Source organism: Astatotilapia calliptera, chromosome 22 (assembly GCF_964374335.1).
Source record: "Astatotilapia calliptera chromosome 22, fAstCal68.1, whole genome shotgun sequence".
Classification (NCBI taxonomy): domain Eukaryota; kingdom Metazoa; phylum Chordata; class Actinopteri; order Cichliformes; family Cichlidae; genus Astatotilapia; species Astatotilapia calliptera.
The window spans coordinates 8,349,985-8,363,494 of record NC_137442.1 but is presented as its reverse complement, the minus strand read 5'-3'; the positions used below and the strand labels follow the sequence as shown (position 1 = coordinate 8,363,494).

The following is a 13,510-nucleotide window of genomic DNA, read 5'->3' as shown; positions in this document are numbered from 1 at the left end:
CACAAAACAGACACAGACAGGTGACAATTTCAAAGAAAACCCAGAGTAAAGTGTCTCAGTGTGGTGTTGTGCTGCTGTAGGAGGGCTTTATTTTATTTTATTTTTTAAATCTAATATGGCTTTTTAATTATTTTAAAGGCAATGTCTAACATGTCAAACCATAATCTGCCATAGGAGTTCAACAGGGATGAGATCATGCTCATAGGTCACAGGGAGAGACCATTACAACTGGTATGGATATGGTTAACTGTAGGATAAGTGTGCCACGCCATCTGTTTCTATATTACAGTTCCTTCTGCTACATTCACAGAACACATGTTCATTTTGTGCCTTCCAGACTTCCAGCCTTTGCTTTGCATTTGTGTACAAAAATAAAACTCGCTTTAAAAAGCTAATCAATCACATTGAACATCCCAGCATTGATCGCTGTAAGCGTCTTACATTTTCTTGATCTTACAGGATGTCTTTCCTTTACGAAAACGACTTCTTCTTCTCACACTTTCCCACACCCTCAGTTTGCTGTGCAGTCATCCTCAGACACAGAGTTTCAGTCGGGGCTCACAGGCGAGTAGAGTTCGTCGTCATCTGATCATCAAACATTCAGAGAGATTAGTAAATGTTTTACATTTTATTCCTCCACAGCTGCACGTCTGTTTATTGAGATTTACCTGAATTCTGCATGTTTGAGGTTTGTCCAGAGTGAAGAGGACCATATGAGAATTTTGAAGCATCAGAAGGACCAACAAACGACTCCAATGGTAGAGGATCTGAAACGGCAAAAGCTTTTCAGTTTTAATTGAATAAAAAAGTATTTCAGACAGTCTGAGATGGACTTACACCTTTTATTTATTTACCCTCGACAAACTGAAACGTGACTATCAGCCTTTCTTCTTCTTTCTTGAATTTTATATCACACAACAATATTTTTTTTATTTTTTTTAAAGCTAGAATAATCCCAGGACTTTTTTTTATTTTTATAACATGTAAACTACAACACTTTCCCTAAGTATCTCAAAAACTGAATTAAAAAAAAACATGGAGTCTATCTGGAAGAGGGAAGGAGAAAAGTTGAGAAAATAAGCTGACCTACAGGCATGACCACGTTCATCCTCATCCAGCACCCAACAAGGAAACAAATAAGCATATTCCACAATATTTATTTGGTAGAAAAAAGGACTGAGGGGAGTGAAGCGAACTCACCAGGCGTCACGTTGACGTAATCTTTGGGCAAGTTTTCATAGCATTCCCCGGAGGAGGTGCTGGACGACTCAAAGGAGTCCACTGAGATCTTTGACACTCTGGCGTACTGAGGATATGTCGAGGCACCGTTACAGCTTGGAAAGGCTCCTGTCATTGTATTTGAGGGCTGCGGACCTTAAAAAATAAAACACAAAATGGAGAAATTTTGTAGCACAGCTGGGACACAAACAAGAATTGTCTGTACGTGTGATTTCTTATTGGGGTTTTTTCTAAGGAACACATAAAAAAAGATGTCCTGCATTTACATCCATTTAGAAACAAGATATTTAATTTAGTCCTAACAGAGTTATATGTGGATGACCTCGTGCTGTTATGATTTGCTCGCTTTAAACTGTGAAATAATAACCTCCTCTGTAATTGGGTCAAATATCTTGCGCAACTTATGACAGAACAAATGATGGTGATGATATTTATAGATAATGCACGCTGATCTATGCACAAGCAAACATCCTGTTACGCATGACTGTACAGTTTGCATCTTTAGGGTACACTGTTCATCCGCTGTATACTGCACACTGGATGAACTACAGAAAAGCAGAAACTTCACGTAACTTTTAATGACCCTACAAGGTTATCACTGAAGAAACCAGGTTGTCTCAGGGTAAATGTGTTGTTTGTAGCCTCTAATGTCAATACAGGTCAATTTTTAGAAAGAAATCTTGTGTATAGATTTCTTTGGATAATTGCATCGTTGTGGACCTTTAAGTTTTCAGGACACTTGTATAACTGTCATGTGGGAATCTGATTTGTGGGAATGTGTATTTTATCTTTTTATTTTGTTTCTTGTGTTTTATGTGATTTGATTTTTTATAGACCATGAGTCTGAAATAAAGATTTATCATGATGATGATTATTTTGTACCTATTGTTTGTTCTTTATGTTTTCTGTGTCTTGTTTTTGGTTAAAAGTGAAAGTCAGTGTTCCTCTTCCATTTACAGATTGTTGTCACAGCAGTAGTTTCTAATGGGAATGATGCATTTTGCTTGAGTTTTGCAAAGTGTTACAACTTTGCAAACGAACTGTGACTCACCTTCTTCACAAAGGCTCTCAAGACCTGAAGGCCTCATCAAAGGATTAACGTCTGTTCTGTATCGCTGAGAATCTGGATTTTAAAAAAAAGTGACACGATGCACACAATGCAATATTTTACAGAGCATTCTGCAAACATTCAGTGCAAAACAGCATGATCTGCTCACACACACACACACACAAACATGCAGATAGACAGAGCAGCTTCAACCGCAAAATGCAGAAACAGTGTGAGACAAAGAAGCAACGGCTGAGAAACGACACATAAATGCAGAGGAAAAATAAAAGAACGTGGCTCACTCCGAAAGGTGGATAAACTGACAGACGGGTCAATGCTTGGGTCATACTGCTCATAGTCTGTATCTACTGACGTGCTGTCAGCACTACTAAGCTGGGTCCAAAGGAGCCTGGGATTGGAGGGGACTTTTTGAGACAAACACACAAAAAAGATTAAACGATTTGATGAGATGAAATCTGCAACTTCCTCACTACCGTGCATGTCTATTAAATAGATAAATCGACAGATAGATATGCCTGCGGGGTTAAAGAAAGAAAAAAGCTGTGTTAGTGTTCGACATGTTGAATTGTTCGACCACTGACCATCAGTCTCCGCCGGGTTGGCGGTGACTTTGATGAGATTAACAGCCTCGTGATAGTTGTTGCTTTGACCAGATGGAGCTCGTGGGCTGCTGCGCGTCTGCTGGAGTAAGAAAGCTGTGCACATGTAAAACAAGACGTGGGTCATTAGCGTATGACATTTAGAGGCCCCGCAACGCAACTTAATAAAACAGATTAAATAGTTCAAACTTTAATGTATTGAAATATTTAGATTTTCTTTAACATTTTGCTGTATAATGTCAGAGTACTAATTTCTGTATTCTGCACTTTTATAACGCAGCATCTTAAAATTATAAAAATTTCAGATTCTAGGAAGCCCATGAATGTTTCTTATCTTAAGGCCTTACTTTTTGAGCGATTTACAGTGAGTGTATGGCTTTAAAGTGCCTTGGATTTGCAGTAGAAAATGGTTAGAAATGTTGATAATGAAATCCAAAATAATATATGCTACCTTCTTAGTGTTCTACTAATGTCATCTCCTCGTGTTAGGAAGAAGCTGGGTAAAACATATTTTTAAATGTGTGCTTTCTTCATCCTACTAACTTCAGATTAATTTCTTTCAAAGTCAAGGTAAGCCTGCAGCTCTTTCACAATCTAGTACATTAAATTAATTTGTACCTCTTTTAGGAATTTGACCTCTCCCATTACTTCCTAAATGTTGTGGACAAGCTGGGTGTCATGAAAATATTCTAGATGTTGTTGTTTTTTTGAACGTATCTTATTATGGGGGTTTAATTTTAAATTAAGGTTATTTTTTGGCGGTATAATGCGTCATCTTTTATCTGTTTATATCCACCTGTTTCCTGTCTGTACTAAAACAGATTCTAACTAAAAAAAACATTACACTGTTAGAATAAATAGGAGCTGTGCAGCATGTTTCACCCTTATTGATTTCATAAAGTGAAATATAAAATGTTAAACATCTACCTATGAAAATAAAAACATTTCTATAAAGTAATATGATTTGTTTGGGAAAATAAGCATATTTTTAAAAACTGATGGAAGAGATTTTTAATGAAAACTGTCAAAATAAACTGAATGTTAGTATTTCCATCATTACAGACAATATAACCTAAAATAATCACTAAAATTACTTAAAATAAAAAAAGGACAATAAAATATAATCTATTTATCTAATAAAATCTGAACAAACCGTGTTTTCTCCTGTAATGGCAGCAGAGCACCGTGTTTGTGATGACAATCACGAGGAGCAGGATGGACAGAGAGATGGTGGAGAGAAGCGGCAGAGACGCAAAAGGCAAATCTGCAGCAGCAACAGCGGCTGTGGTTCCATTGGCTGGATGCACAGAGAAGAAACAAATACTTCACTTTCTGATTATGGATCAAGACTAACCGCGACGTTTAAGAAACTGGTACTGAGAATAATACTTCAAAGAATAATTTAAGTACTTTTTCATAAAATAAAACTGTAAATATTTACCAGTTGTCCATTGAGGTGTTACAGTTGGATTAACCGTGGTAGCGTTAGGAAACCCCAGAGAACCTGCAGAACAAAAATATAATTTGTTCAACAAAACGGAGAAATCTGGTCACCTGGTTTCACCTGGATGTGAATTTTATTTATGCTACGACGACATTTTATGTGATTCCGTAACTATTGAACAGAAACTCCTCAGAGGACGACTCACTGCAATCAACAACTGTTAAATGAATAAATAAATGTGTAGGCACACGAATAAAAGCACTTCAAACATGTAATTATTTAAGTCACAGACAGAAATACGTTGGTTAATTACAATAAAATTTCAATTCAATTTTATTTATATAGCGCCAAATCATAGCAACTGTCAGGTCAAAGCGCATTATATTGTTTTATAAAGACCCAACAGAGAAAATTCTGACAATCACCCCTGAAGTTTCTTTCCCGACAGTGGGAAGGAAACTTCTGACAGAACCAGGCTCAAAAGGCGGCAGCCATCTGCTGCAACCAGGTGGGGTGGGGAAATGTATTTTTAAAAAATTTGAGTGTCTTAACAAAATTCCACCTTAAAATGTATTAAACATTTAATCCAGATGTTTGTTTTTATCCTGAATATCTGATCCCTTTAATATGTGCAAAGAAGTCCTTTTCAAAGAGTTGCTAATGAATAAATAAATTAATAAAATTCGCACTCATTGATTCCTCCTGTTTTGTTTGAGTGTTGTTTGTTTAACAAGTATATAACAAATAAAAACACCAAACTGTTTCCCTTACCTTCACAAATGACACCAGAAGCTTTTGAGTCTTTACATAGGAACCGATGATTTATGTATTCCTTGCACTCCCACAGACTCTGATCTTGTGATTTGCATTCATAGTAAAACAGCGTGCCGTTGTTGTGGGTGAGAGGAGGATTAAACTGGGTGTACTTTTCCACCTTATCGCCACAGCCCAGCATGGAGCACACAATGGAAGCCATCATCTCATTCCAGCAGTTATTACACACGAACCACCAGCTGCCGTTACGATGCACCTCCAGTTTACCAGAGCAGCGGTCCATACCTCCAGTCAGTCTGAGGCCTCGCATCTCTGCAGAGACACAGATGTCACAAGGAGTAAAACTACTGGAGCAAAATGGCATAAAACATTCCCCAAAAAATAATGCAAGTAAATCAGCTGGTGATAAACCAGCGCTAAGGATAATGACTTTGATTTTTTTTTTAACATATGACATACATAATTAACCTCATTCTCAAAAATGCATGAACAGAGATGTTTCTCCTGAGTTATGTTTGTTTGCTACACATCACTCATTCAATATTTCTGTATTTTTGCTGATCATTTTTTTAGTAGTGAAGATCACATTTCATGGAAACATAAATTTGAAGTTTAGTTATATGTAACTTTTAGAAGAAACAACGAAAATCTTTAAGATGTTTTTTTAACCAGTGCAGAAAGCAAGTTAAGCCCCAAGAATAAATGTTCACATTCAGAGTTGTTTTGTTAATAACATTAAAATTTCATAGTACATTTTCTGATTTCTGCATGTATAAATAAACTTTTTTGAACTAGACCTGAACACACGACACCAGCGTCTTCTTTGTGTCCACAGTCTTGATCCTCCTCCTGTGTAGCCGGGCAGCTCCACAGGTTCTCCTCGTTGCCCGTACAGTTCAGATCGTCCAGGTAGATGGGTCCTTTCCCCGGGGGAAATAAGCCGGCCTGGCCCGTCACATTGAGAGCGTAACCGCAGCCGAGCTGGGCGCACACCACATGAGCATCATTCAGGTCCCAGTGGTCGTCACACACGGTGCCCCACTGCCCATTTTCCCATACTTCCACTCGTCCACCACAGCGGTCTGTCCCTCCTGCCAGTCGCACAAGCTGGTGTTCTGAGGATGACACCCTGTCATTATTATTGTGCATTACTCATCATTAATACTCGTGCAAATAATTAACCTAACAGCACAGTCTGGTGATCAAGATGTAAATCTTATGACCTGATAGTGTTAACTGAAATTATTACAGTCAGATCTGACAGTCACCAATCAAATACTTAGAAATCTCTTCCACTATGAATTCTCATTGCTTAAAAATCACAGCTCTTTATGATTTTTTTGTCTCTTAAATCCTTACATCTAAAGGTTAGTGCTCAGTTATTTTTGCCTGAGGCTAATTCAGAGTCACTGTCAGGGAAACACACAAGGTTGCATATTTTTGCTTCTTAAATTTTGGATAATAAACAAGCAGGCAATCACTTAACCAATTAACATGAGGTTAATTAGTTAAACCCACTGAGTGACTGTGGGTCAGTAACAGGGGTATGATAAGGATCAATTTCTGTCCTTTTGATTCAGTTATAGACAGTCTAAGGGACTGAAAGACATCCTGGAAGTGTGTTAAACCTGCATTATTTTTAACATCCAGCAGGGGGCAAATCTCCTGGGTTGCCTTCCTCTGTGACCTCAGTTAACCCTTTTCAGATTGCTTTACAGGCTCAATGACTTGTTTTGTGTTGGAGTCATTTTTTAACTTATAATTAGAAGGGAGGAATAACCAGGGTGTAGAGATTTCACAGTGAGGTCGCTCATCACATTCAGTCTGAAAACATGATACTTGAGGCTTCATAGCAGGATTTCACTAAGCAACAGGTCACTTCATGTTTGCTAAAAACATTTTTTATTTTTTTGTTTTTCAATAAAACACTCTGCTGTTCCAAGTTAGATGGAGACTGAGAGTTAAAATATATTTCTAGATCTCAGCTATATGTTATAAATTATAAAAGTAAAATATTGTAGTTGCTCAGTTCCAAAAACTCTACATGTAAAGGTTTAGTACTTTGGTAGAGCCACTGTGATCTGTAATATTAACACATAATGTTTCCCTACCAGCTTCCACACCTCAAACATGATTAACCAGTGTTTGCTTAAAGACGATGACGGACAGAGCAGATAAAAACTTAGGCCTGCTGCTGCATATTGGGAAAGGTTTCAGTGAGAATTAGTGATGGCTTCACGACTTCTGTACAGACAAGAGGAGGTGAGAATAAACCAGCGCGTAGGGCAGGAAGTCATTTATAGACAGGAAAGGGCATGTATGACATGCGGTCACACTCCTCAAATTCAGATAAACACAACAATAGTCCTCAGTTATTTTTAAGATATCTCAGACTGTTCATCGCCTGTTTTTGAATTGATGGTCCATAAAATGTGTGTGTGTGTGTGTGTGTGTGTGTGTGTGTGTGTGTGTGTGTGTGTGTGTGTGTGTGTGTGTGTGTGTGTGTGTGTGTGTGTGTGTGTGTGTGTGTGTATTATATTAAAATACATGACAATTCCCTTTCTTTTAAAAAAAAATATTGATAAAAAAATTGATAAAATATTCCTTCCATTTTTAGATTTTGAGGTTTTCCTGTTTATGTGTTTAGGTTAAATGAAAAGCATTTCATACGTTCCGAGGAGTTTCGTTCTATGTCGGTTTTGGAAATTTGGCGTGTGAGAAAAAAACCTTCTGGTTTCAAACCTCGCCTAATCTTTGTTTTTCTTCAGGTGCTCTAGTTTCCTCCCACAGATCTGTTAGGGTACAATGGCAGGTTACTGCCCCAGGGACAGGTCATGGTGCCCCCAGAAATCATGAATGTAAATATTTTTCCGAGAATGACAGTTTTTTTTCGTCGGTAGTGTTCAACATCAAAGTCAGAGTTATGACAAAGAAGTTCAGTTCTTTCTAAACGCTCAGATTTATATCTGACATGATGCTCAGAATTCTTGATGTTATCTCAAAAACAACCAAACTGATATCTCACAGCAGCAAGAGCAAATTCCTCAACAAATGCAAAAAGTCCTGCTTGTCTGAAATATTTAACAGCAAAATATCTTTAATCCTCCTACTGCAAATCCAGCCTTGCAGTAACACAGTACACTTCTATGCAATTCCAGTTATCAAGCTTCTTGCTATGTAGACCGCATTGTCTACATAGTAATATTTGTTGCTAATAATAATAATAACTGTGTCTCAGTGTTTGTATTAGTTAGTATTTATTCAGTGGCATAACAAGATAATATTTCAGTAAGTAGAGCTCCGTTTGTCTCCTCATGCTCCAAAGAAACATGTGCCTCCACGTGAAATCAACCAAAAAAAATCCAGTTTTCTTCTTATAGTTACTGTGATAGTCTAATATACACAGTTGTGGTCAGACTCTCACATGCATCCATCATGAATATGAATTTTATGGTAATTTGAGTCTTTTAATGATTATTTTGAACTGTTCTTTATGACTTTAAAAAACAAGTTTGAGTTTATTTTGGATTTTCTTTAATCCACACAAAAACTTCAGATTCCAAGATCATCAGTTCAAACAATTGTAGGTCTGTCCAAGTTATTTGTTTATGTCACCGTTTTGCCACAATCTGGAAGAAGAACCAAACTCTTACCCTCAGAGGCTAATTAGTTCATGTTCAGGATTAAATTTGTAGATAATCCTAAACACACAACTGGTTTTTATAAATAGATTAAGCAGGCTAACATGAAGCTTCTCCAGCAGCCTTGCAAAAGCCCTGACCTCAACCCTTTTAAAAATTATGGACTATGTTTGAAAGTATGCCCAGAAAACCAACCAATTTAAATTAACTCTACCATTTCTGCCGAGAAGAGTGGTCAAATATCCAGCCACAGTTATACCAGAGGCTTGCTAATGGCTACAAAGGCACCTATTTGAGGTGTCCATGGTAACAAACATCTGACCTCAACTGTATCTAGTTTCCTTGATATTTAGTTACATAAGTTTTAGTCTGAACACTCCGTTCGCTGTCAGATGAAACGAAAGTCCAGATGGTGTGTGAAATCTGTGTGAATATGTTAGCATCCTGATTGGCTACATCCATCTTGAATGCAGAACAATTTAATATTCGCTGATTGATGCTTTACAACTGTGAAGGTTGAGTCAATGAGGACAGAACCGGAAATTTCATGTAAACTAATACAGCGTCTATATATATTAAAATTTATATAACTGATTAGATTTTTCTGATTGCTGACATTAAAGAAAAGTCTTACCACAAACCACTTCATGGATCACACTGCAGGAACTTCCAACACTCAGTGAACAGTTCTCCAAACGTCCGTGTTGGTATGAACAGTTTTGAAAGCAGGTGATGTTGCCTGGTGAGCTGGTTTTATTAATAGAATGGACGCTGCCGCATTTAAGATCCTGACAGATCTGTTCAGACAACCCATTCACACAGTCATTTGTGAGCGCCATTATGTCACTGCTCCTGTTCCTAGGCAACCTGAGTGTCCACTTGCATTTTCTACCAAGAGAGTAGACATAAGGGTCATCTGAGGACACACAGAAATAAGAATTAGAGCAATTTTTTTGTAATTTCATTAAAACAACCATGATAGCACACTGCAAAAAAACACATTTTTTCTTCAGGTTGTCTGTGTCTGACAATTATTTAATTTGAGTTAACACAGATGAAAAGGGACAAAGATCACACAGATTACTCCACATCTGAAACAAGGTGTTTTAGCTTCAAGCCAAGTTTCTTCTTATTGGCTCTACCATTAGTAATAAAATGTTGGAACAGGGAGTGAGAGAGGCTGATGTATCTAAGTGATCATATTAACACTATTTGTTCTCTCTGACATCACATAGAAGACCTGGCCTTGTCTCGCATGTAAACCTGCTGACCTCATTATTCAAAACCCTGTTTAATATGACTATCCACCATTAACAGCATACATATAACAGAAAATAGCAAGAGGGACAACAGGTCCAATTTAGTCTATAGACTAAATTGGACCTGTTGTCCCTCTTGCTATTTTACAGTACATTTAACCTGCCACAGAATCTGTTTAAAAAATAAATAAATAAAACAACATTACTTCAGTTTATGGCAAAGTATGAGACCAAAGGAAAAGACCTTCTAAAATATCAAAACAAAAACTCTATATTAGTTATTTTTCCACATTTTTTGGCTTTGCTGTTTTTAGTGCTCTTTGTCCTAGCTAAAGTGACCATGATATAACATGTTACTTATAACACCACTACAGACACATCTAACCACTCACTAATCGAGTGGTTACTTGAGCAAGAACTGAGGTTTTTTCTGGGACACGTTGGTGTGGTTGACACATGAACGCGATCATTTCGACAACATTAAAAGCCACTAAACTGAATCTTGCACCTCTTTAAAACTAACATCTCGCTTTTACTTTTTGTCTTTTTGAAATGTGACATCTCGTATGGTCTTCATCTAAATGTGTCCTTTGTGACAAACATTTTTAACAACCTTCACAATATCTGATCGACTTTGCCAGTTTTACACTATGACTTTACAGAGAATGCTTCCACTGGGGCTATTTTTCTTTAGCTGTCAATTTTTTTAATTGTAGATTTAAGTGCCACATTTCCCTTGAGAAAAGAACTCAAGCGTGTTCCTCCTTTTATCTCTGTGCAGGATTGTGGTTGTGCATACGTCTTTGCAATCTTTACACGTTGGCGCCGCACACCAACTATCAAAGTGCTGAGATTAACCTCACAACCTTTAGCTATGCTAACACGCTGTATTTCTGGCCACCAGAGACCCTTCTTTTAAGATGCACCCTGGTGCATCTTGAAAGTCCCTGGCCACACATTTCCTGCGTGTATGTGTTCTGTCTACAGTACAAGCAATACGAAAATCCCTTAAAAATAGTCCTGTTTATATATTTTACCATTTTACTTTTAACATGGTTTATATGTTTATTAATTTTTAATCCCTATTTTTTCATCAGACATTCCAGTATTTTTTAGCACCATTACAGCTTCTACTTTTGTTTTGAATCCTTGTGAATGTAAATTGTATGCACTAAAGTATTTTGGGGGCAAAAATGTGTTTTTCAGGATGCAGCTGAACTAAAAGCCACACACAGACACAAAACAGCAAGAAACTGTGCTTGCAAGGCAAAGCCGAGTTAGCGTGGGAGTGTGTGTTCTCAGCTCACTGTTTGATTTGCACCTGCAAAATTCACCAAGATGGGTTTTACAAGCAGGTCACCCCCACTTCCTGTGCTGATGAAACATTTATACTGCCTCTGAGTAGAGTGCTTATCCTGATTCTGGACAAAAAATTCTGGTATAACGGTGTTTTTGTACAAAAGTGAACTATGCGGAAAACAGAAAGGGAAGATCCCACTTACTGCTGATTTTTGTGTTATTTCCCTTTCCACTCACACGGATATCAGACGGGTCGTTTTCAGTGGTTGCATTTTTCAAAGCTGAAATCAAGAAAGGAAAAAAACTCTTTAGGAATCAGAAACAGAGTGAGCATCTAGTTGGAAAGCTAATCAAACTATGCTTTTAAACCACATGTACTGCAAAGAGTAACAGCTAAACGATGTGTCACCGTTTTCTGAGCAATTATACTGAAGTGTTTGATAGGAAACTACAACTAATCTCTCCTCCACATTTTTCACTTACTTTTCTAAGAGACTTCAGTTCTGATTTTCATTTAATGTTTCCTGCCCAAGCACCTAAATTGAAGGTTTAAAATAGCGTGGCGTGCTCGTTGCACTAAAGTACATGTGGAAAGTTTAAATAAAGGCTAAATAATACGGTACAAAAATTGGAAATATGTACAAAAAATGAAAATATACATGAAATATCGAGATTTGCTTTTCATCTTCATACCGATCATGTTATTTTCAGTCTATTTTTCCAAGGAAAGGTTCTCTACAAAGACAAATTTAGGATCTGACATGTTCTGACATAAATAAGCTAAAGTATTTATCAATAAACTGTCAAGTTAACAACAGTTTTATAACAACAGCAACAAAATAGCAAACAGGGTCTATATCGTTTTACTTTACCAACAGCACTGACTTCATGTCTTTTACGTAACATTTGAGATAACAGTCTGTATGTACATGAGACCAGTTAATATATATTTTAAATAACACAAGGGATAGATAATAGTATCATTTCATTTTACGCTGATTTCACAAAAGTTCTACTCTGTTTGTGAGAACAAAGCATTAAATAAATAAAAAACTGTAAACAGTACCTTGACAAAAAAAGTTCACGTGGATGATTAAGATGAATTTCAGCAGCTTCATTCTGTTGAGAGAGAGAGAGAAATACCTTCTACACTGTACAGCTCAAAGTCGAACCCCGGAGCTACTCAGACGTCTAGCTCAAATAGAGTAAGTCTGTCAATGTGGTTTCCTCTGTTGATCCCGTGGTGGTACCCTGCAAAACTTCCTAGTTGCTGCTTCGCAGAGGGAAGTGAAGCCTTTGTGGTACTTCAGCTTTTGTACAAACAGCTGTACAAACTTTTGTCAGATTATATATATGTGTATATATATGTATATCTAATATTTATTTTTAAAATATTTTTATTGTTATTTTACATTTTTAATTGTTTGAATAGATGGATGGACTCTAATTGGGTTTTTTTCTTTTTTATTGTAGGTATTGGCTTAAGAGCAGGAAGAGAGCTGGACCTTTCTGTGTTAAACATGTAAACATGTCAGTGATTTCTTAGTAATACGTCTATGATGTATGAATTTTCTCTCGACAGAAAATAAATATATTTATATTTGCATGTTTCTGCAGTTAAGTTTAGTTTTATATGTTGGATGAAAACAACATAATTCAGTTCAATGTAGTACGGTTGGTGTAATGGTGTGGTGGATTTTTTTTCATGGCAGACTTGGACCCCAAATGATGTGTTTAACACAGCCTACCCAAATCTCTGTGAAATGTTTCCAGCACCTTGTAAAATCGAAGTCTTGAAAACTTAAGGCGAACAAATAAACTCTACCTAATGAATAGAATAGAATAGAATAGAATAGAATAGAATAGAATAGAATTCAACTTTATTGTCATTGCACATGCACAGGTACAGGGCAACGAAATGCAGCCTCCCGTAAGTGCATGTGATACTTTCTAGCAGTGTTGTTTTTTTGTTGTTGTTGTTGTTGGTGGGGTTTTTTTGCCTGTCCCATTTGGTTCTTTAGCCGTCAGAATTGTTGTCTGAAGACCAACAAGGATACCCAGTGGATTTACTTTGCTAAATTAATCATCATGGCCTTGCCGTATCTGCGAATTTGATCCTTTGTTGTTATTATTTATTTTATTATATTTTCAGTTGTTACAGACGGGACAGACATGACTGAGGGATA

At 37.0% G+C, this 13,510-nt stretch overlaps 1 protein-coding gene across 3 annotated transcripts; it reads right to left on the bottom strand.

Annotated features, from left to right (window-relative positions):
- Positions 1–402: 402 nt before the first annotated feature.
- Positions 403–12,535, bottom strand: LOC113015432 (T-cell differentiation antigen CD6-like). 3 transcript variants are annotated; one of them, XM_026157472.2, is made up of 13 exons: positions 12,391–12,535; positions 11,528–11,605; positions 9,401–9,682; positions 5,923–6,240; positions 5,123–5,437; positions 4,349–4,411; positions 4,061–4,204; positions 2,890–3,003; positions 2,590–2,712; positions 2,291–2,362; positions 1,201–1,374; positions 669–767; positions 403–585 (listed from the first exon to the last, which is right to left on the bottom strand). In XM_026157472.2, the coding sequence occupies exons 1-13, from the start codon at positions 12,440–12,442 to the stop codon at positions 548–550; spliced, it is 1,872 nt and encodes a 623-aa protein (XP_026013257.2). In that variant the 5' UTR covers positions 12,443–12,535; the 3' UTR covers positions 403–547. The 3 variants fall into 3 exon arrangements, with proteins under 3 accessions (XP_026013257.2, XP_026013256.2, XP_026013258.2); XM_026157471.2 differs by having other exon boundaries at positions 2,590–3,003; XM_026157473.2 differs by lacking the exon at positions 2,590–2,712.
- Positions 12,536–13,510: the final 975 nt, after the last annotated feature.